At 35.4% G+C, this 22,852-nt stretch overlaps 2 protein-coding genes across 16 annotated transcripts in view; one reads left to right on the forward strand and one right to left on the reverse strand.

Moving 5' to 3' along the window:
* Positions 1 to 11,843, reverse strand: part of LOC119066232 (unconventional myosin-IXa-like) — a 32,429-nt gene extending 20,586 nt beyond the window's left edge. For 4 of the 7 annotated variants that reach the window (XM_037168611.1, XM_037168591.1, XM_037168582.1 and 1 more), the window contains exon 1: positions 9,097 to 9,437. In XM_037168611.1, the coding sequence (XP_037024506.1) occupies positions 9,097 to 9,144 (48 nt within the window). In that variant the 5' untranslated portion in view covers positions 9,145 to 9,437. Of the gene's footprint in view, positions 1 to 9,096; positions 9,438 to 11,281 lie in introns of those variants that run through there. The other 3 variants (XM_037168573.1, XM_037168555.1, XM_037168563.1) reach the window with 3 other exon arrangements.
* LOC119066266 (fructose-bisphosphate aldolase) lies at positions 140 to 20,537 on the forward strand. Of its 9 annotated transcripts, XM_037168665.1 has the most exons (6): positions 140 to 143; positions 12,343 to 12,348; positions 13,194 to 13,198; positions 16,208 to 16,358; positions 16,428 to 17,288; positions 20,077 to 20,537. In XM_037168665.1, exons 4-6 carry the CDS (start codon positions 16,224 to 16,226, stop codon positions 20,170 to 20,172), a joined length of 1,092 nt encoding a protein of 363 aa, XP_037024560.1. In that variant the 5' UTR covers positions 140 to 143; positions 12,343 to 12,348; positions 13,194 to 13,198; positions 16,208 to 16,223; the 3' UTR covers positions 20,173 to 20,537. The 9 variants fall into 9 exon arrangements, with proteins under 9 accessions (XP_037024560.1, XP_037024543.1, XP_037024535.1 ...); XM_037168648.1 differs by lacking the exons at positions 140 to 143; positions 12,343 to 12,348; positions 13,194 to 13,198; positions 20,077 to 20,537 and adding exons at positions 13,741 to 13,917; positions 18,257 to 18,770; XM_037168640.1 differs by lacking the exons at positions 140 to 143; positions 12,343 to 12,348; positions 13,194 to 13,198 and adding an exon at positions 13,761 to 13,917.
* The last annotated feature ends 2,315 nt before the right edge of the window (positions 20,538 to 22,852 follow it).

A 22,852-nucleotide genomic window follows, 5' to 3' on the forward strand; every position in this document is an offset into this window, starting at 1 on the left:
TAACTTTTGCATATTGAAACGTATTTATATGCCTGGTAGTTGATTTGCTTTCTGTAAATATAAACGCATTACTTCAATGTTTCAAACATTAGGGATATTCCACGTGTACGTACGGATCGACCATTTTTCATGTTTTCCTTGCTGTGAAATAAATTTCTTGTGATTTCAGTTTCAAATAAATTTTTGTTGAAAATATTACGTCTCGTTTCGTTTCGCGTGGAATGCACATGGAGCACAGCATGAACTTGACAGACATTCAAATTTTGTCGTGGAACCATATGAAACAAGCGATTCATTAACTGCATCTACGTCACATGTTGTTAAGGTAATAGAGCCACAGTGGCACATAATATCCACTGACAATAGCGAATATATCCGGAAAACATTGAAATTTTCTCGACAATAAAATTGAAAATTGAAACAGAATAAGTGAAAATCCATTCGGAGAGAATATGGACAATTCATTGGAAAATAATATGAACTGAAGTAAATAAAAGCGAAGTTTCATTGTATTCAATGAGCATTGTGTGTGTAGTAAACCATTTGTATAGCAACAGATATGAAAGAATGAGGAATGCGAATGCATTGAAAGAAAATGAATTTTAAATCAAATTAAATGATTTTATTGTTGCGTTTGTCAACGAAATACTTTAGATGAGCTATCTGTTGCTCGGACAGCCATAAAAATACTAATGTAATATGAAATTTCAAGAAAGTAGGATGGAAAAAAGCTTTTATTCGAAGAATTTCTTTTCACAATGGATGCAATTCAATTCAAACAGAAGTAATGCAATAGAAACAGTATAACAACAATCTCGACAACAAACCTTTTTTTATGATTGCGGCCGGAAAATGTGTCATTACAGATTCGGCTACAAACCGTACTTTTCGGAATTTCTAGCCGTAAACACAGCACTTTCCTGTGTCTTGCTCGGAAATTTGTTGTTTCGACGTTTCAGAAATAGTTCTCTTCATCGGTGCAAACTGCAAATAATTGTCTTAACTACACAGCAAGACTGTAATGTACTGTACCATTTGCCATTTTTTCAAAGAATCTCTGTCAATACACATTAGAGGACATCTGGTAGAGATGTGTCTTTCCCTATTTGTGTTACCGAAAGGAAATTGTCAGGATCAGAAAGTGTATGGGCCAAAATTTTGTTTTTTCCTTTCTTCTCAGTTGGGATAATTAGCTTCATCTCATCATTTATGTCATACGTGCCACAGACACCGATAACACAGCACAGCCCCTACGAATTGTAACAGAAATGGAATGAAATTTGGAATAGCGAAATTTGATAAGAGATAAGTCAATCAAACCATTGCTGAACGCAAATGCAATTTAGTGGGATGTAAAAACAGTTTATGTCCCAAACAGCATCAATAAACACGATTTATATGGAAAGTGGTTATAGTAACTCATATTATGACCGTTGGTATGTGAAAAATATTTTTCAGATAAATCGTTTTGTTAAATATAATTTGTGCACCGGGCAACTGAAATACGACATATTTTGCCATGATTTTTTGTTATGTTTTGTTATGTTTTCCTGCGAAAAAAAATTCATTTCTTTACGATTCATCGTGTGAGAACGGTTTTGAATGAATTTTTCCATACGATTGATCAAATTTAATATAGTTAATGTGAAGTGTGTATGTTTTCGAGTAAATTCATGTGTTTTGTCTATTTCAGTTGTCCGGTGCACGAAACGTTGTTCGTACCTCGACAGGAAATGAATTTTTTCAACACACGTCCTAATTTTGATTACTCGCTTCGCTCGTAAGGAAAACTTAACACTGGTGCTGAAAAAATCGTCATTTCCTGGCTTGGTACGAAAAATACTATTATTTCATGATTTTCCGTTAAGATCACATAAACAACATCTGTTTCACAACGACAAAAGAAATGTCGACTTCGTTTCTCTATCTGATACTAAACAATACTATCGAACATCATAATTGAGACAAAATAAAATGGTTTTACACTCGCCAAACCATGAAAACAGTGAATATCACGCGTCAAAAGTTATCGGAAACCACACTATTTTAGTTCTCTCTCAGCAGACCTTGCAAACAGGTCTAGGGATACAGGCGATGTTTTACTTAATTGTGGAATTTGTTTACGTTGTTCGTCAAAGAGAGAAATTTGATACGAAGACGGAGCTTACTCTCCGTATCAACGAGTAGTGTGATGCACATCGAACGATCATCTCGTTCGGTTCTATATCGCGTATTTTCGTATTTCGTTTTTATTCTCATTCGTCTTCTATACATTCAAGTTCAACATTGAACGGTGTGTATTATATTTGGTTTTGTTGTTTGTGTATTTCATGGTGTGATGAGTGTAAAATTGTGTGCATCACAGAATTGAAACCACGAAATTACAGTATACGTGTGAATTCGAATACCGAGAGAATAATTTTTGCATAAGTATGTATGTTTCGTCGAAGACGAAGACAATTTCGTGGTTTCAATTCAAGTTATGCAATACCTATTTGAGTCGCGCAACGCACTCAAAGCATACATGAAAAACGCATGGTAATGCATAGAAATGTATACATTTTCGATTGTGTTGAATCACTCCAGTAAATCTCTAGTAGCTCACAGTAAATAGCAGTAAATCACGGTACGTCAACATAGTCACAATAGCTATTTTCTAACTAGTTAATAAATTGGGTTGTTTTCCGCTCTAGATATGAGATTTCCGATTTGAAGCGACTACAACGTATCTGTTAATATGTAAATTCCTCCATTCAGATATTGAAATTGGGTTACCAATCGTGTCGTTTTAATGAAATATGTATCAGATTGGGTCTCTTTTTGTCAATTTGTGTTAGTACATGAATTTTAGTTTATACGTTCTAGGACAAGATACTTAGAAATGAGACAAAGTGCAATTAAATTTAATGATTTTGAAGCTAGTCCCCTCTCGGTTGCGCGACTTAGAATCAATTTTTTGTCAATTATTATGGTCTAGAGTATTGTTTAGTATCAGATAGAGAAAAGAAATCTAAATTCCTCTCGAAGTTCTTTAATGGATTTTCTTGAACGTGAGTGAAGCTATTTTGCGGCGAGTAAAATATTCTACAATGTAGCCCAATATACACAAGGTGTGGACATCCGTCGAGCTTCGCACTCGGTGCATTATAGCTTTCAACATTGGACTTTAATTTAGCCTGCTGATATCGGCGCACATTTTAATTTCAACGAATAACTGATGGACCGGCTATGGGCTAGTTTCATCTTCAAACAAACTATATTCCAGTTCATTCATTTGCGTCAGGAAAACAAATTTATCAAAAAAAAAAATTCTTTCAAAAAAAAAATTTGTTTAACTGATCAAAAACAACAAACCTTAGTATTTATGGGTTTTATGAGATTAAAATTAGAGTCTACACTTTTGGGCGTTACAACATTTTTTTCATGATTTCCCGTTTCCACTAAACAAACTGTTCAAATTGTAATAATAAATTGTTTAAAAATTCAAACAAAATATTAATTGAATTATTGTTACCTTGATAAAACACTTGATAATCATATAGCAACATATAGCACCCAATTTAATATTTTATTGGTCTGTTGATAGAAGAAATGTAAAAATTGATATCAAGCAATTTCCGACAAAAAAAAAATTGGTAATTAAATTTGGATTAATAATTCAATTTTCGTAGATTTACAAAAAAAGAAACGTTACACTTGAACCGGCAGCGAATATTCATTACTGGGCGTCTTTAAGAAAAAAATATTGTTCATCAACAGATGAGGAGTGACTGTAGTGCAGAATTGATACGTTACTAATCGAATAATAAAGCTATTGTGTAGTAGTTGCAGCCTTATTGCGACCCGAACGGTCGTTTTAAATGCGAGTAAATGGGGTTAAATGTAAGCAAAGTTTAATGCAGAAAATCTGAGCAGTCGGAACGATTTTGCAATAATTGTAATATTGCACCAAAGAAGACTCAATATAAATTTAATTGCAACCGTTTTCGATCTTGAACACTAGCAAGATTAGATAGAAAAGGACAGTACTGCACACATAAAAAAAATCCATCTTTCGTATCTAAGCTGTAATTGTTTGCTGTTCTTCTATTCCCTCTGTTTCTCTGATTTCTCTCATTTCTTATAAGAAAACTGTTTGGAATGAACATTCCAAAGTGGTACCAATTTTTTTGGTGAGTCGCACCAATCGTTGGTGTGCTGCACAAATTAATCCACGCGTTTAGCGGTCGAATCCGGTATTTTGAATTTTTGTATGGGAATTCACGTTCACATTCTCCGTTGCTTTTTAAGACTAAGAGCCAGATTTTGCTAGGTTTGCACCTTTCATTCGCTAAAAAAAGCGTTTTAACGTGCGTTAGGAAAATAACTATTCTCTATTTTATTTAGAGGCTTTATAGTAGATATTTTACTTGTGCAAAACAGTACAGATAAAGAGTGGTAACACCTTAAAAACTTGGATCCTGGGTTCAATTGATACAGATAAAGTACACTGCCTACCTGATTAAAACTGCGATTTCTTTCACAGGTGAATGACTTCTATCATGATCGTGCTACGTTTTTATGTCTACCAACGCACTTCAAGCAAAAGTGCTTTTTATGACAGCTGCCAAATAGAGTACTATTTTGTATGAAATTTTATCCCCACTATTTTTACAGTGTAAAATTTTGTATGGAGCACTGTCAACTTTCAGTACCCTATTTAGAGTACCACTTTTGCTTGAAGTGCGTTGTGTCTACACTTTTCATGTACACTTTCTGCGATTTTGAGGCGCCTAATTTTGTCCTTCAATTGCAAAAAAACGTAGTGACTACTCGCAGGCGCCTGCCAATAGCCAATAGCCAAATTATTATTAAAGATACTATTGACAGGCGAACTTGCCTGCGAATAGTGTTTTCCCTTTTACAGAGGCTATTGGCAGGGGCCTGCCAATAGCATTTTTCCTTTCATAAAGACTATTCGCAGGCGAAATGACGTGCCAATAGCATCTACGAAAAAAACCTAAGAGTTGGGCATGGAAATAATGTTTTCGTCCTGGTAACCGAGTCAAAATATCCCAGTAGCCAAAAACTTAATACTGACTTCCCGGTCGATAAATTTCTCAGTGCTTTGTTCAGCGAAGGTTCGATTTCCCGGTATCTAAATTTTGTAAGAAATTTTTTTTCGGTGACAATGTTACCAGGATACCGCATTATTTCCATGTCCGCTAAGAGACACACAGATAGAAAGTCCATCATCTGATGATTGCTGTATTGATATCGGGGACTTCGCGGCTAATGTAATTGTTTCTTTCATTCGTCAAAATTAAAATGCCCCAAATAGAACGTAATCTTCTGTTCATAAATATTAACAAGCATGAAGTATCTCAGTGCCGCCCCTTTCGTGTCATATTCAGTTAATAAGCCTGTATAAGAACAACGAACGACAGTTTCGTTACTATTCACAAAATTAGTCGTCTAATGATAATATTAGAAATTCTATCTAAGAACTGAAATCATCTGACTGATAAGTGATTTCATGAATGAAATAAATTTAAAAACAAAACCCATACGAAAATTATTATTATTAACTTGACTCGTAACTGTTAGGCCAACAATACTACTATACTAATACTATACGTGCTACAAATGGAGACTGAAATTCTCATTGCCAAAATTGTCGAGTTATAAAAAGAAATTCATTTCAAACAGATCCAATGTTGTTATTGTTGTACGTATGGCTTATTTACATTGGATTCTTTTTTCTCAATAAAAAGTGTGTGATATGACTCAATTCCCTGTATATAGTACTGAGTAATGAGTCTACAATGCTTTCTGAAATTCTGACTGGCAATCAACTTCTGATGTTCAAATAAAATTTTAAAAAAATTAAACTTTTCTTGTGTCCATTTAATAAGATCAATTCAATTAGTCGGGCTAAATTTAAATGTATGTGAAAACTGTACAACTCTCGGTTAACATCAACAAATATTCAATCTGAGAAGCGACTTGAAGAAGTGCTGATAAGAAATTGAATTCCGCTTGAATGCAGAAGTGTATAACAAAAACTCAACTCGAAAAAGAAGCATGTAAACATGCCGAACGTATAGCGATTTAATCGACAGACTGAAATGAAAACGTTGTGGTAGCTATTTATCGCAACAATTGATAACATAAAAAAAACGAACAGAAACAGAATGAAGGATACTTCCGATACGAGATGACTAATTCATTTTCAAATGTCTGTTTGTTGTTTTAGGCCGAGAAATACGTACGAAAATTTGCCGGTCGATGAAGTAAAATTGATGCGTTGAATTAACTAACCGAGATTACTGCTGTTACTTGTCTGAGTGATTTTCTTTTAAAAAGTTTTGTGACTATTGAAAATTGTAACATTGGAAAATCCATTAGCAATCCGTTTACTGCAACTGTGCACATATGAAACGTGTACAGTAACCAGGTGCAGCAATGGTCGCTTCGTTATTGAATTTGCCTAGATGAGATTGTTTTTCACCCACAGAAATATTCAATTATGCAACAGAGGGAAGAAAATCTGAAAACTCTAGTTTGAATGTGGAAAATGTTTTCGTCAATTGGTTTATTCGAGTCTCGGATATCGAGGCGATTTCAAGGTCGAGCGTACAGACTAACTTTTATTTCACTTATGTCTAATGTAGTTAGACTCATTTTGTCACGGGTTACGGGAAAGGAATTCTTAGATAATATAGAGATTGCTCCGACGTAAACATGTCCGATTACTTCGACTAAAACGTCCTTGCAAGACTCAGATTTCACACTTCACAGGATTGGGACACTTCAATTCACCACTTCTAGAGTTTGACATTATTCCTGAGACTACGGAGGATAGTGTGTGTTAACTTCGATTACCAACAACATGACTCAAAGAGGTATAACCGATTGATAAGAAATTCAATTTGTGACAATGACCTAAGACAACGGAAAAATTGGCATGTTATCATTTCAGTTTTTCTAAACTTCCACAGAAAATGATGAGTCATTGGCCCCAATGATTGGGGAATGTGTAATCGGAGGATCAGTGGGCTGACTCCAAGAGGTGTCAAACACTTATAATATAAGTCTTATATGGTATTGTCTCCGTTTTTCACTGATTTTCGAACAAAATTAATCGGTGAATTCGCTATTGACGTGTTTCTGATTCGTTTTACTTTGGTTAGGCTTAATAAGAGTACTCATTTGGAACGTTTGCTGAACGTCTGATTATGCTTTTAGTTCGTTGTAAAATGACATCGTTAAAAATGAAACGCACAGTGTTGTACCAAATACAAAGACTCACAATCGAGAGGTCCCGTGTACAAATCCGCGGCTGGGCAGGATGATTTTTCCTTCATTCGCTTTAAATATGTAGAACTTACTCGTTGAAATTCTAATAGTCCGTTACCAATTCGCAACGTTAAAAATATCGAATTGGCAACGAACTATTAGAATATCTACGAGTAAGTGTTACATAGAAAGCGAATGAATTTGTATTTCGTACACCGCTGTACGTTTGATTTTTAACACGTAGGGGATGAAGTCAAATTTTTGATTTTCAGAAATTTATTTGGAGGTATTCCTCGACTTCCTTTCGCACTTTCCCATGTGCCTAAAGTTGACAAGTCACAATTACCGGCAACGTGTTAACGAACTAAAAGCATAATGAGACGTTAAGCAACAGTCGTTCCAAATGAGTACGCTTATTGAGCCTAACCAAAATTCCCGTAAAAAGAGGATTTGAACTTTAGTTCGAAATAAGACAAAGTTTCGTCACATAAGGGTCCTTTCAGCTATTATAACTCATCAGTCAATGGTAAGTAGTTTTCAAGGATTTTCCTTATATGTGCTATCGAGAGAGTAACGCTGAAATTTGTCAAATAAACGGTCAATTTAGCGTTAGGAGTTTGTCAGATTTCCATCTGAGAAGGACTCTAATAAGAGATACTTTGTCAGAAGATAAGACTAGGGAAATTCATCAAAGTAAAAACCAACGTCAAATCCTTTAACAAATAAATTTCAAGCTCTTAACAAACTTCAAGTTCTCAAAAAACGAATCGCCGATTCTGAATGTTTCACCACTCACCACAGATTTGTGTTTGGTACACCGCTGTATTTTTCATTTTTAACGTTGTCTTTGTATATGAAGATCAGAGATTGGAAAATGCAATTTTCTAGAAGTCTTTTTCCAGCTAAAAAATACGCTTCCCACTAAAAACTGCTCTTCAATATCTGTGACGTTCACAGCGTAAACACGATGACAAAAAAAAAACCGATACAAATTTGATAAAGAGTGTAGAAATATTAATCGTCTGCATCATTGCATCATGCATCGCATCGCAATATAGCAAATTTCAGATCCGTTGCGCGTAGAAACGCTCTTAACAAGCTCTCTGTTTCAAACGAACAGAATTGACCGTGAATAAAATTGGTATTCCACATATTTTTTTTCTGCCAATTTATTTTACATCCCATATACTATTCCCATTTGATATTTATTACATTTCAATATTATTTGCCTGCAGGTATAGAAATTAATTTGGATTCGTATAGCTTCCCAAGCGAAAGTTCACCAGAAGTTTTAAATTAATAGTTTTGAAGGGCACTGCATCAACTGCGAAAGAGTTGTTTCAGTGATGCTCGTTTTTGCTTTTAAAATAATCGAAACCCACAACAACAAATACTGGAAGTTAATTGAAAATGTTTTGAGGTTGAATTCCAGCAATGGGTTGATATGTGTACATCCACTCAATCATGCAAAATTTTCAAATGCTGAGGCGCATTTACGATATTTATTTTACGTAAAACAGAGAACTATATTTCCGTTTGAAGCCCCCGCAATGATTTTCCTTACATTATGGGCAGATGTTACACGACGAGTAGTGACGAATTTGGTTGCTAAACGCTTATCAAAGTCTATTCCTAGAAATACAGAAAATGTTGGCGATGTGTAAAATATATACTTCGTTCGTCTAATGATACGAGCGGAAAATCTGGCGCTAATTCTTTTACATAATGCGTTGATTGTAAATTGCTACATCTCTTCCGTTATCAGTCTAACAATTGTATTTATCATCAGCCATAAAGAAATGAACGTCGTTTTCTTACCTGTAGAATGTATCGTGAACTGATGCGTGTTGACTCCGGTGACTGCATGATTGAAGATCGCAATGTTTCGCCAAGCTGATGGAATTGTAACTTGAAATCATTCTGTTTCACACCCGTTCAGCACATCTACCGCATTTTTGGCACCATTTTTTTTGTGTTAGTTTCGCATGTGGTTGTATCCTTTTGATCAGTGTAAGCACGGTTTTTTTAAACGTAAATTTCACTTTTTCGATTTTGTTTTTAGTTGGGACTGGTTTTTCTTAGCTAGGGAAGATTTTCTGTTTTTAATCTCTTTGTGTTTCTTAGTTAGTTTAAGTACACTTTTTCAACAATCTCGCTATCTATAAATCGGAAGGTGGTAATCATTAATACATGCTTTAGATACAGAAACCAGCAAATTCCCGGTATTCAATGTTTTTCTTGGTAAACTTTTGAGATATAATTAAATTCTTGAGTTCAGCAAAGTTCAGACAATTTTGCACTTTACGAATTCAATTTTCCATTCTATTTTAGCTCAGTGCGTAATCGATATATAAGTGGAATAAGGCGAATATGAAAAACTTTATCGTCAGTAGTCATAACTTTCGAGGATTCATCGGAACTTTGTCTGTAATTAACAAGGATTTCTGACTATGAAGAATTGTTATTTCTCTCTAGGATGACTCATCGTAACTCATCGAGGAAATTCTTATTGAAGCAAACTGTTGCTATATGGAAACCACTGCTATGAAACGGTTGCAACAGTACTCAGACATATAGAAATCTGTTCATATCATCCTTGCAGCAATGAAAAGCGCCAGAGTTCGGTCTGTGTCTATTGTACTAGAAACATTTTCTGCTATTTCATTGTTATAGTTAATGAAGACAAAAATAGGCGTTGAACTCAGAGCTATTATGTCCTATCTGAAAATGTTCAAAACTAATGAAGTAAAAGATTTTGCATAAAAACACTAGCCGATGCTTAAACGCAACAGATTTAATGATTGTCTCGCTGATATGCTTGCCGTTCGTGAAAGATTGAAATCTGCGAAATAGCGAACACATGCAATATTCTCAAAGAAGTTTGAAGGTTTGTTCAGTTGCAATTTCCCGATTTATTTACTGACTGCTCCGGTCCTTGATCTAATATTTCCTAACATTCTTCTTCTAATTTTACTAAAAAAAATCGAGGATATTGAGGAGGGGAAAGTACAAATTGCCAAAATTAGGATCTGCCTGTTTCCATCGAAAGCCTAAACAATTTGAGATTTTTTTCTACTAAAAATTGTGAATTCACTTGATTGTATGACAGCTTTTCGAGGAAACATGACCCGCAAACAGAAAGAACGAGAAGTCAGAATCGTAGGCCACATCTGATATGATAAAAGACATTTTAATTGTTGAGCTAATTGGGATAAATATGAATCCAGACTAGGTTAAAATGACTAAGGTTGATAACACAACACTGCAGTGTAGACTGTTTTAACGAATACCATTCGAATAATTTTCTCAGAAATATTTCACGCCTGAAAGCGATATTTTTGCTCATCCAATTAATTGGAGTCAAGAACCTTTTGGAAGAAAATTCGCAGTGTCACAAAAGATTTCCGGGAATGGGATTTTAATTGGGCAGTGTTTTCCTTCAATCTTTGTTTAATTCTATCGAGCACCGTTCTGATTTCATTGCTACCGTTTCGGACTCATAAATTTAGTGAACAATAAACAAAATAACACCAAAAAATGGTGCACATTCCGTCATCGTATCGAATCGATAAATGAAATTCTGAACGAAACGAGACTGAGATGTGTGCAAAATTGCTTCCCCATCCTGCCAGGCGGATTTCTCTGAATCTACGCAATGCAATTATCAATGTTAAAATGAATGTATGTGAATAACACACAAATGGAAATTAAGATGGAGAATGATAGGTTGACAATATATATACACATGATGTGGTGTATAAAAATGGAATATAATTGAGATCGCGATTTTATTGTTCGATGGATTAATTGCTGATACTTAATCACAACATCAATGAAACGAATTGATTCGAATGGCCGGTAATACATTCAACTCGTTTTTGAACAGTGAAACCATTTCTTTTCGGCCAAAAACACACTAAAACACTAAAATGGGTCACATGTTGATATGCCCCGTTCCGAACATTAATTTAATTTATGAATCAAAAACTGATCCAAACTTCACTCGGTTTAAACCATTGGGAAAACGGAATTTCTGTGATATTCTCCAGCCACACATCATCACCAGCTTATTAATCCATTTTTAAGTAAAATTTCTTTCATTTTCTTTTCTTTTTTTTTTGTGGGTGACACAGTAATATTTTTTTGAAACGACACGACGCTTTCGAAAAAATTAAAATGTCATCAGGCGAATGCACGGACCGTAAATACAATTCACATTAAGTGTTAATTTACCACTGAAATACTCAATATTTTCGTTTCCTTCGAATTACGATTGCACGATCATTGATTGATTATTTGGTTGGAATTCAACAGATAATAAACATTTAATTTTTTGTTGACCTATACACGATTCAATTCATGTTTATGTTCGGAAGCGCATATCTAGTTACACTACATTTTCCTTACTTCGGTGTTGAATCTAATTAAAAGTGCAGACTGTAAAATTTCGAGAGTTTTGTCGCGGTTTAACTAGTTAATTTTGAGATTTTTGAATTTAATTTTTTTTGTCTTGGAAACTTTTTTCACGGATTTAAGGATTTAACGAGAAATTTAACGAAAGTAATTGACAGCCATTTTCGATTATTTTTTTCTCCCACAAATATTGCGGTCGTTTAATGTCTTGTCTTCTTCGGAAGCTGTTGAACGCACTTCTTTCGCGTAGACATTTTTTACGTTAAAATTCAATATTGTTCGCCCTTTTCAGATTTTTCGACTACTATATGGCATCTATGTAAGGCTTATGTTTAGGTGTTTCATTTTCTATTTATACCATGTTACTGACCACTGATGTAAATAAAACAATTTGGGCTGCCTTCGTCGGTGTGTTAACCTGTTCTTTCAGAACATTGAGTCTCCTCTGGACATTGTATGAGTTGTCGGACATTGTTCCACTTCACAAAACATTTTATCACTGAAATATGTGTACAACTTCTCATGCATGCCCGGAGACTCTGGTTCCACTGACCCACTGACACAGTGACATAAATTTTGACAGGAGCGAAACACTCATCTGGCTTATCCTTAACGAAAACTTAGTGATAAATAATGTGTATTGGTCGCGAGGTTGGAGTTTTACTCGACATAGGGCTCTATGGTATTCGCAAAGTATATCAACACTCACTTCGTTCGGGCTAAACTTGAGAAATTGCCTAAAATCAATCGTCCAAAACAGATATACAAAATAACTATTGGGCATGCGACCTTCCAAATGATAACAATGGAATAAAATATTTCTGTAGCAATTTTTAGTCTAGATTCGCACTTAAATTTTCGATTAGCTGAAATAGGGAATTGCTAGCTAGCAGAGCGGCTCTAAATACTGAACAACTCAATACCACAGTGTGTAAGTCGTGACTTCACATTGAATTATTGAATTACCAAGTTTGGGTTCGAAACTCAACCGCAACACAATAAGTCGCATCATCAGGTTGTTGTGGTTGTTGTCCACAATACAACCCTGCAACGCATAAAAACCTTACGAACCGGTTTTTACTAAGGTGAAAACCGGTTTGTAAGGTTTTAATGCGTTGTAGGACAGAATAATAACATCTAATTGAATCGGTTATTATGTTGCCTCTTGGATTTAGTACCGATAACGTCTCTTTGTAATTGTTCGTTGGTAATGTCGTTCAGTCTGTTAGGCGAAAAGCTCGTTGACGGTGTGTGTTGTGAAATTATTGTCACTACATCCTTCAAAGTATGCAGCCTGGTGATTTTGAAACATTAGAAGATAGGTCTGTTCCAAGGCCATACGAATTGTCAAATTACTGTTAATTTTCAACCTTGTCAACATTTGTATGAAAACCGAAGCACGGAGCATGAAATCGTCTTCGTTCGGCCAGTCAAATTTCGTGCTTACAGTTACTTGGAACAAACCTATACGGTGTCGGGGAATCTCGCACACGCGATCATAGTATGCGTCCTTTTACGACATGTAACGAAAAGTCATGACTGTGCGAGATTCACCACTTAGAGGTGAATCTCGCACACCATGAATTTGTGTGGTGTGCGAGATTACCCTACCCCACCTATACTCACATGATGTTAAAACGGGAGTACATATTCTGGATTTTCTCATGTTTAAGGTGGAAGATGAACTCAAATTTTTCTACGTGCTTATCATTCTGCACTTATATTCGTTCCAAATCGTTTTCTCTGCTTTCACCAAGAGAAACGTAAAGAATCGTATTGAATCGTTACTTGTGGAATGTAAAGAGAGACGATACTGTTATATGATGACATGGATATGGAACGAATAAAACGATGGAAACTAACAAAACCCACGAAAAGTTAAAACTTATCTTATATCAAGCCTTGTTCGCATACATCTTTAAGTTTTGAATGAGACACTAAACCATTGCCAGTATTTTTTTGAATTTTTCGTTCCCTACTGAGAAACATTGACAACACTGCAGCTTGGTGACGTTCCATAAAATGTTTTAGAATACACGAATCGTTCACTAGATGGCACCCATTGACAACCTCCGAATGATATAAAAATGAACGAAACATAAATGAACCGACCTTCATTCAACCTTAAAGTTTTCTGAAATATATTTCACTGCTGCTCGATCAGTGCAATTTCTTATTACACTTAAAGTGTTGAGTTCAACGTTTCTGCTAATACCGTCGTTCCAAGTGAGTAGAACAATTTAACAAATTTAAATTCCTTCGATTGCTTTTCCAACACCGCGAAATTAAATTGTCGGTTCTTATCACTCAACTTTTTTTTCCTTCTGAATCTTGCGAACCTATGTATGCCAGCGGTGTACGGGAAAATTTCTAAATTATTCGCCAATTTAAATTCATTTCGAACTTTGCTGTAAATATGGAATTTAATTCTTAAAAAAAAGTGCTGTCGGGAGTTGATTTATGGCCATGTGTTTCTTTTAAGAAAATTCTGTGTGAAAAGTTAATTGATTTTCTGACCTTGTGTTTCATAACAATTTACTGGTGCACTTTGTTGCAGTGATAAAAATCAATGTGAAATTCGCACAATTATTATGCAATTAATTTCGAGTTATTTGGCGCTTTTCTGAATTTTCGCTGCATAACTTTGTATTGCCGCTGTCCCGCATATAAGAAATTATCATTTTTCGCTTATCAGAATATGACCTTCACATTGCTATTCTCCAAAGTCAAATGCTTTTCTTAATGGTCGTCGGCTTAAAATAGCGAACCCGAACAAAATTCTTTTCAAGAGAATCGGGTGCTAGGACGTGTTGAATGTTGAATTAAAATTAAAAAATTTAAATTTCTGATTACGCGTTGGGTTATGTCGATATGTATAGCAAAACACTGCATGTACATAATACAACTAAGAACGCAAAAAAACTGAAATCATCAAACCTTACAAGTCCAATAAGAACACAACCGTTCAATAAAAACCGTTTTTGTGGTTACAAATTACTAAATCATTGGTGCATCACAACCTCGATATGACAATGCATTCTCGTCAATCTATTTTTGTGGCAATAAACAAATCGATTTGTTACATTGAAATTACGTAGTTCAAGGCTATGGATCAAGACCATGATTTCTTATTTTTGTTGAACTGATTCCAACTTAAATTGTTAGAAAGTACGATTACGTCAATATGCGGAGCATGAGCCACTTGATCTAAAAAATGCCAGATAAAGAATTTAATCAACGCGTAGACAAACACTTGTTATGTACGTGATCCGATTGTACAGCGAGAATGGCTTGAATTGAATCATCCGAGCTTATGCTACGTGATCAATTGATGTGAATGTCTACGATTATTCGATTATGGTGAGATGCGCTCTCAGTGGTCATGGTTAGGTTAAATGTCGATAAGTGTCGCTATCGGAAGTTTTATTACGTTTCTGAATTCAAACCATTTTATCTTCCTGCCTATTACAACACCCTATCATTTCAACATCTTACTAATGTCTGTCGCGATATTATATACCCGAATAAACTTGCTGATGCAACATTACATCGGCTGTAATATTTTTCTTGCTGACGAAATAGAAATTTATTTTCGCTTCTTATGAATATTGTACATTGTACTTCCGCCAATTTATTGTAATTTTCCAAAGGAGATTGTTGATCGACAAAAATCAAGTCCGTTATAATGTCCCATCCAATATTACAATTTATTGTTTCGTATGTTAATAATGCTACGAGGTCATAAATATTTTTGCCGGCGAAACAAGTTTTTTGTGTGTTTCGATTCTAATACACTTTGCCGATAAATGATTACATACCATCACCACGTATCATTTTTCGTATACGGCAACCTGATTGGCTGAAAGTAAAGGCCTGTCGTTGGATGATTTTATTTTTAGCCTCGGTTACGACCTGTTTTCTTGTGTCGATAAGTTTGTTTGCGGCAAAAAATAATAATTATCAATTTAATAAAAATAAGACGATTTGTTGAATATACCAACAGTTGGCTGTCCATTATTGTCGAAGAAGCATCGTGAAGTTATTCTTCTTTGGAAAAATTGCATTTTTAAATTGTGGGTTATTAACTTTTTTAAATTGAACTGTTGACAGTCGAACTTTGATTTATTTTATCGGGGAGCTTGTTTTGTCTGCTTGAAAATATTTTCTTATCAACGTCAATTCCGTCTCAACTCCGGCATTTGTTTGTTACAGTAAAACGAAAGGGTGAAACATTTGACCTGTGAAATTCAGTGTTTGTGTTTTTGCTGAATTTTGTCTTTTGAACTCGCCTTCGGCTCTGTCTGGAAACTTCTCACACGCTAAAAGGGACTTTTAGTCCTAGGTGCGAAATGTACTATTCCCTGAAATTACTTAGCGCGATTGAACGTTAGTCGCTACTTTACGCTAAAGTGAACGTTACGAAAAATCACTTTCTTACTTTCAAACGTCGGCTTTGTTAAACGTTTTCTCATTTAATTTCATTTGATTTCTTAAGAGTTATTGAATTTTATTACAGAAACAAATCATTCAAAATGACTACCTATTTCAACTACCCATCAAAAGAACTTCAAGATGAACTCAGACGCATCGCACAAGCCATTGTCGCTCCGGGCAAAGGTATTTTGGCTGCTGATGAATCCGTTGGCACCATGGGAAAGCGTTTGAAGGTAGGCTGTTGTTTTGTTGTCCATGGAACCAGGAGCACGCAAATTATAAATTTAACTGTATCGCATTAGGACATTGGCCTCGAAAATTCGGACGATGCTCGTCGTCAATACCGTCAATTGTTGTTCACCACCGATGACAAATTAGCGGAAAACATTTCCGGTGTCATTCTGTTCCACGAAACCTTGTACCAAAAAGCTGACGATGGTACCCCATTCGTTGACATTTTGAAGAAGAAGGGCATCATTCCCGGTATTAAGGTCGACAGCGGTGTCGTTGATTTGATGGGCTCGGAAGGTGAATGCACCACACAAGGTTTGGATGATTTGGCAGCTCGTTGCGCTCAATACAAGAAGGATGGTTGTGACTTTGCCAAGTGGCGTTGCGTCTTGAAGATCGGCAAAAATACACCCAGCTATCAGGCCATCTTGGAAAATGCCAATGTATTGGCTCGTTATGCATCGATCTGCCAGTCACAACGCATCGTTCCAATTGTTGAACCAGAAATCCTTCCCGATGGCGATCATGACCTCGACCGTAGCCAGAAAGTCACTGAAACTGTTTTGGCTGCTGTGTACAAGGCTTTGAGCGATCATCATGTCTACTTGGAGGGTACATTGTTGAAACCAAACATGGTCACTCCCGGACAAAGTGCAAAGAAAGTATCACCGCAAGAAGTCGCTTTGGCAACAGTCACCGCCCTACGACGAACTGTACCAGCTGCTGTGACTGGTGTCACATTCTTGTCGGGTGGCCAATCTGAAGAAGAAGCTTCCGTGCATTTGAACTACATCAATCAAGTGCCATTATTGCGACCATGGGCATTGACCTTCTCATACGGTCGTGCATTGCAAGCTTCGGTGTTGAGAGCATGGGGTGGAAAGAAGGAGAATGTTGCTGCTGGTCAGGCTGAACTTCTGAAGAGAGCCAAAGTGAGTACTCGGTTTGAACAATTTTGATTTAATGCTCTGTGTGTTCATTTGCTTTTTTGAATTGTGACTGATTTTCACGTTGTAAGTAGGTAGTGGATGTAATTCTGGAAACACTTAATACTTACCCAAAGACACACGTTCCGATACTCATCCACATTTTTTGTTTAAAAACTGACATGTGACTCAAGATCGTTTCTGCACGTAGTTAATCACCTGCGATGCAGTTTATACCTGAGGAGCCTACGCCGTAAACTATGTTTCATCGAGTCAATTTGAGTTCATACAGCTTCACCTTCGTTTTCAGTCTGGGTTTCGGTGCCAATCGTACCAATCCCAACCCAGCATTCATTAAATTTTGGACAAAAAGAACCAAAACATTTTCTTCATTAATCCACTTTACATAACCGCTTCTGTTCCGCAATCTATATTATTGACTTATCATAACTGGCTGTTGAATCAGTTCCAGCTGATGTAAAGACCTCTGAAAGACCGGTTTTCCAAAACAAAACTTTAGAGATTCATTCAAGCCCATACACAATGTACCATCCATTCCACAAAATTCATGATACAAACCAAACTTTTAAACTTCAATTGAACAATGTGCTGTTGATTAAAGATTTTTGTTCGACTCATCAACTTACGGAACATTTCCAAGAGTAATTCTAGAATTTAAAAGAAATCATAGAGTTGTTCAATAGATGTTTACCCATCACACAAAATTACACTGCCATGTTAGGCCAAACCGTATAGTTTGTGTGCTTTGTAGAGCTTTCGAAAGCTTTGAGCTTCATTTGGATGTCATTGCAAAAGTGGAGTGTTTTAGTGGAATAGGAAGCTTAAAGCTTCCAAAAGCTCTTTAAAGGCAAAGACACGAATACAATACGGAGTTTCGGCTTAACTCGGCAGTTACACTCCAACACACACAATTTTTGGATTTTAATTGGATTATCTAACCGAAAAATTTATAGGCAAACGCACTGGCTTGTCAAGGCAAATACGAACCCGGATCGATCCCGTCATTTGCAGCTACCACAAGCCTATTTGTTAAATCGCACGCATACTAAAAGTTTTTTCTTTTGTGTTTTTTTAAAATATTATTTAGAATTATAACTAAAATATACACAAAACACACACACACACACACATCAGTCAAACCTACAATGTACTAAGATGTTCTACTAAGTGAATGCATTTATTTGATTTGTTTTATTGAATTTTTTGTTTGCTATAAGCCTTTTTCTATCGATTAGATTTGGTCTTTTTTTGTTAGAAATATTTTGTAAAAACTTTTTCTTTCAATCATTTTTTGCTGTTTAATCTTTCGTTTTCGATTTTTTTTTTGGTTTTTGCATGCAACTTATATTTTTGTAATAAAAATCATTTGATATTTTTCGTTCGTAGTATTTAGTTTTAATGTCACGCATACGTTGTAATTGTTGCAATACTACACACATCTTAATAAAAATAAAATCCCTAACAACTAGCCCTAATATAAATTTGTAGCTCGTATTGCTATTATATAGGAGTCGTTTATAAATTACGTAATTTAAAAATTTCGTTCATAAATTATGTATAACAAAAAGTGTACTTCCGGATGAATGTGAGTGCAGCACCAACTTCTCTTTAAAGTGTCACTTACTCTAACTACAAATCGGTATGTGAAATTCAAATTTTCTTTTGTTCTTCTGTCAAGTTTGAAAAAAAGAAAATTTCAATTAGGTCTCCTTCGCGTCGGTTTGTGTAGCTACAGTTACGATGTCTTTGCAATTTTCGCATCGTCGGAATACTTGCTTCAATGCTTTCGAAATTGAAATCGCAAGCGCTGCACCGAGCAAAAAGTGTGACCCCGAAAGTACGGTGATCCGCTGAAAGTTTGCATTACCTTCAGAGTTTTTGTACTGAACTTCTTATAGACCTTACTTCACAGAAGACTGATAGATGTTGTTTATTGAACGGATCAAAGTAAATCCTTTTCCTCAGCGGCTTTTGATAAGTCAACGCGAGATGTCTGTTTACATTCTTCAATTTGATATACTACTTCTATCGGCCTCATCCACCCTATCGAATGTTGTCTAGCAGAACAATACTGTCAATAGCTCATACTAACTGACTCTTGTGAGAACAATGAAGGAATTGTCGACTTTAATCCAAGACTTTTTAATCTGAGCAAAATAGCTTAACGTGTGATGGATGGAGTTAAATTAGAAAAATGAACGTGAAGGGTGGTTAAAGGTGATTCGTCGTGATCGTGATTTTTTTTTTATTTAAAGCGAGCGACCTCTTTTAGAGGTTCAATTGTCTGGTGTTGAAACCAAATCTTTTACTTTTACTTCATTCAGGGAAAAACTTAATTTCGACCAACGTATTCGGGAAAATATGTCGAGTTATGTTGAAAGCAGACATGTACTCGGGACTAAATCATTATAGTTTTGCACACACAAATATGATTTGAATTTCAATTAAAAATGGTGAATTCCTAAAATCAGATCCATAAGACTTTGTTCAATTGAAAATGATACCAGTGCCAGACTCTCTATTCTTACCGAGATTAATTTAAGAATGTTAGGAAGTACTTTTTTGTTAGCACCAACTGAATCTACAACGGAATGTAAGCAAAAGGATATTCAACGTGAAGCGAACATTGGAAGCCATTATTTAGTTGTAAAATTGAGAGGTAGAATGGTATTTGTACAGCTGACCTAAATTAAATCGGTTTTACTATCTACAGTAATTGAGTTACTCTGAACACCATACTCATGTAAAATTTTGTTTTTTTCATCATATCTAGGCCAATGGTGATGCTGCTATTGGAAAGTACGCAGTTGGCAGCGTTCAAGGAGCTGGAGCTGATGCCACTCTATTCGTTGCTAACCATGCTTATTAAGTCGCTAAGTAAATGTTGATCTTTTTTGTGTAAAGTTAGAAGCTACGAAAATACAAAACAAACAAACAACAAATTGAACATCAACTCTTGAATTAAATCAACCAAATTATAATGAGAAAAATAAATTGAATCTAAAAAATTATGTTAGGACGTAAAGTTATCACATTTTTGTCGAATTAATTGATAATTGTAAATTTTATTTTATTTTTATTTTATTGAGTTTCCAAAAACCAAAGTTCAGCAACGCTGTAAGCGTTACACACACATGTAATGTGGTATTGTTTAAGATTTAAAAAAAAATATGAAGAAAATAGTAAAGTTGTTGAAACAATGCAAAATTTTGAATAAAAACAAAGTTTAAGTCATTGACGAATAATTTTGAAAATGTTTTGACTGGAAAAGACAACAATGAACCCTCCGAACTGAGACACTGCCATTTTAAATGACTCGATTAGCACTTGTCCCTTGGTGGCAATTGACAGGAAGCAAATCTCAATTTTTCTAGTGTTTATACAGTCAAAGGCAGTCAATTTTCAGCATAAATTTGCTTCAGCTGTTTTTCAGCTGATCCACACATGCAATCAAAACTGGTTTTCCTTGTTCATACGGTTGATAGTGGTAAAACCAAATAAAGACGTATAAACGGTTGTGATTGTTTGTATGGATCAGCTGAAAAACAGCTGAAGCTAATTTATGCTGAAAATTGACTGCCTTTGACTGTATCGCATTGGTGACGATCTACAGTTCACTCAAGCTTCATATTTTGGGTAGTTGCATATACACTAGTTAAATGATATGTACACAATAATACGTATGACTTAACCCAAATACGATGATTTTGCCATATGTTTAGCCTACATTTAGGCGAGATATCAATTAGCACCTAACTTTGCTCACGTTCTTAAGAGCGCTCACCCCATGGCAATTTTCTAGCCTACATTTGTGCGCAAAAATATTGGTTTTTTTGTGATTTCTCTGAACCAAAATCTTTTTTTGAAAAAGTAAAACCATTAAAGCATGCAAAAATGTGGTACTCTTAAGGGAAAAATTGGTTTGTGGTATATAGCTTAACCCATTTGGAGAAACCTTTGCAAAACACATAAATTTACACATTTGCAAAGGCTTCTCAAGGTGGAATAAGTTATCATCCACAAACCAATTTTTCTCTTAAAAGTAACACATTTTTGCATGCTTTACTTTTTCAAAAAAAGATTTTGGTTCAGAGAAATCATCAAAAAACGAATTTTTTTGCGCACAAATGTAGGCTAGAAAATTGCCATGGGGTGAGCGCTCTTAACGTTACAATGCAAATTTGTAGCCTCAATTTGTGCGAAAAGATGATATGCTTTCGATGATACCTTCGTATCCGCGTTCTTTCTGGAAAAAGTTAGACCATTGTTTTGTATCAAGAAGTGTTACTAATGATAGATGTCTGTGGTGATGTAGCCTATTACGAGAAAACTCAGAATTTGTGCCAATTTTAGTGAACTATTGCGTTTTCTCGTAGAAGGTTGCATCACCGCAAACATTTATTATTTTCATTCAAAACCTACACATTTTGTCACAAAACGATAGTCGCACTTTTTCCAGAAAATACCCGGATGGGAGGGAAGTTATCATCGAAAGTATATCATCTTTTAGCACAAATTTAGGGTACCAATTACCATTGTGTCGATTCGTGTTAAGCTTGTGGTCCAGACTGCACTTGTTATTGGCCGTAGGCCGTAAAAGGTTGTTAGTGACATCACTAAACAAATCAAATAAAAAATCTCGAATATAATAATCATCGAACTGTTGGAGAATTTTCAACTATTCCATGTAATTCAAAACACTGTTTTGAAAACAGATACGCAAAAAATGTCTTATGAAACGGGTCGAAAAAACTAGATGGCTTAAAAACCATCGTTTTCGACCCCGAACACGCAATTCATGCACATTCTTAGTGTCTAAAGGGTAAGACATAAATTTCTTGCTAACAATTTCGAGGTGAGATTGTTATTTTTGCATTGAAAACACATACAAATCTCAAGTCTTAAACTAATTATAACTGAGATCTATAGTAAATTGTGTACATTGAAGCTGCCTTTAAAATCTACAGCAAAATACTCGTGGAAACCTAAGTTTTTTTTATGTTTAGTAGGGCAGACTTGTAGCCAATTTATTCTTAAATTTTGCAGAAATATTCGAATCGAAATTGCATTACTTCTCTTCTACGTCTTCATGAGGAGTTTAAGAATCATTATGCAAATCTCAAAAAAAAAGTTTTCCGGACAGATTCACCTTCAGAGTGTTATGGTAATGGCGTGACTAGCGATGAAGAGATAAAAAGTAAAGTTTTCGTGCGAATTTTGCTGATCCGATGTGAAACCCAGATGTCCGCCGAAATCATTCTTAATCATTCGGAATCACGAGAACTCGAATATGAAAATCTTCCTTTCTTACTCTATTACAGGGTAAAACAAGCTATATAGACTTGCGTCGAAGCTGAGTATGGTAATAGGCTGTGAGAGAGTAAAAGGAGAGATTTGCGTACGATCAAATGAATGGTATTACCTCCCCAACTATACATACCTTGGTCACAACGGTAACGTTTTCCCACAGATTTGTTTTAATACTTTGTGAGTCACCTGATATTCCATTCCTTTCTGATGCTGATTGGAGGTTCGTCATAACAACTAAA

This window comes from Bradysia coprophila, chromosome II (assembly GCF_014529535.1).
Source record: "Bradysia coprophila strain Holo2 chromosome II, BU_Bcop_v1, whole genome shotgun sequence".
Classification (NCBI taxonomy): domain Eukaryota; kingdom Metazoa; phylum Arthropoda; class Insecta; order Diptera; family Sciaridae; genus Bradysia; species Bradysia coprophila.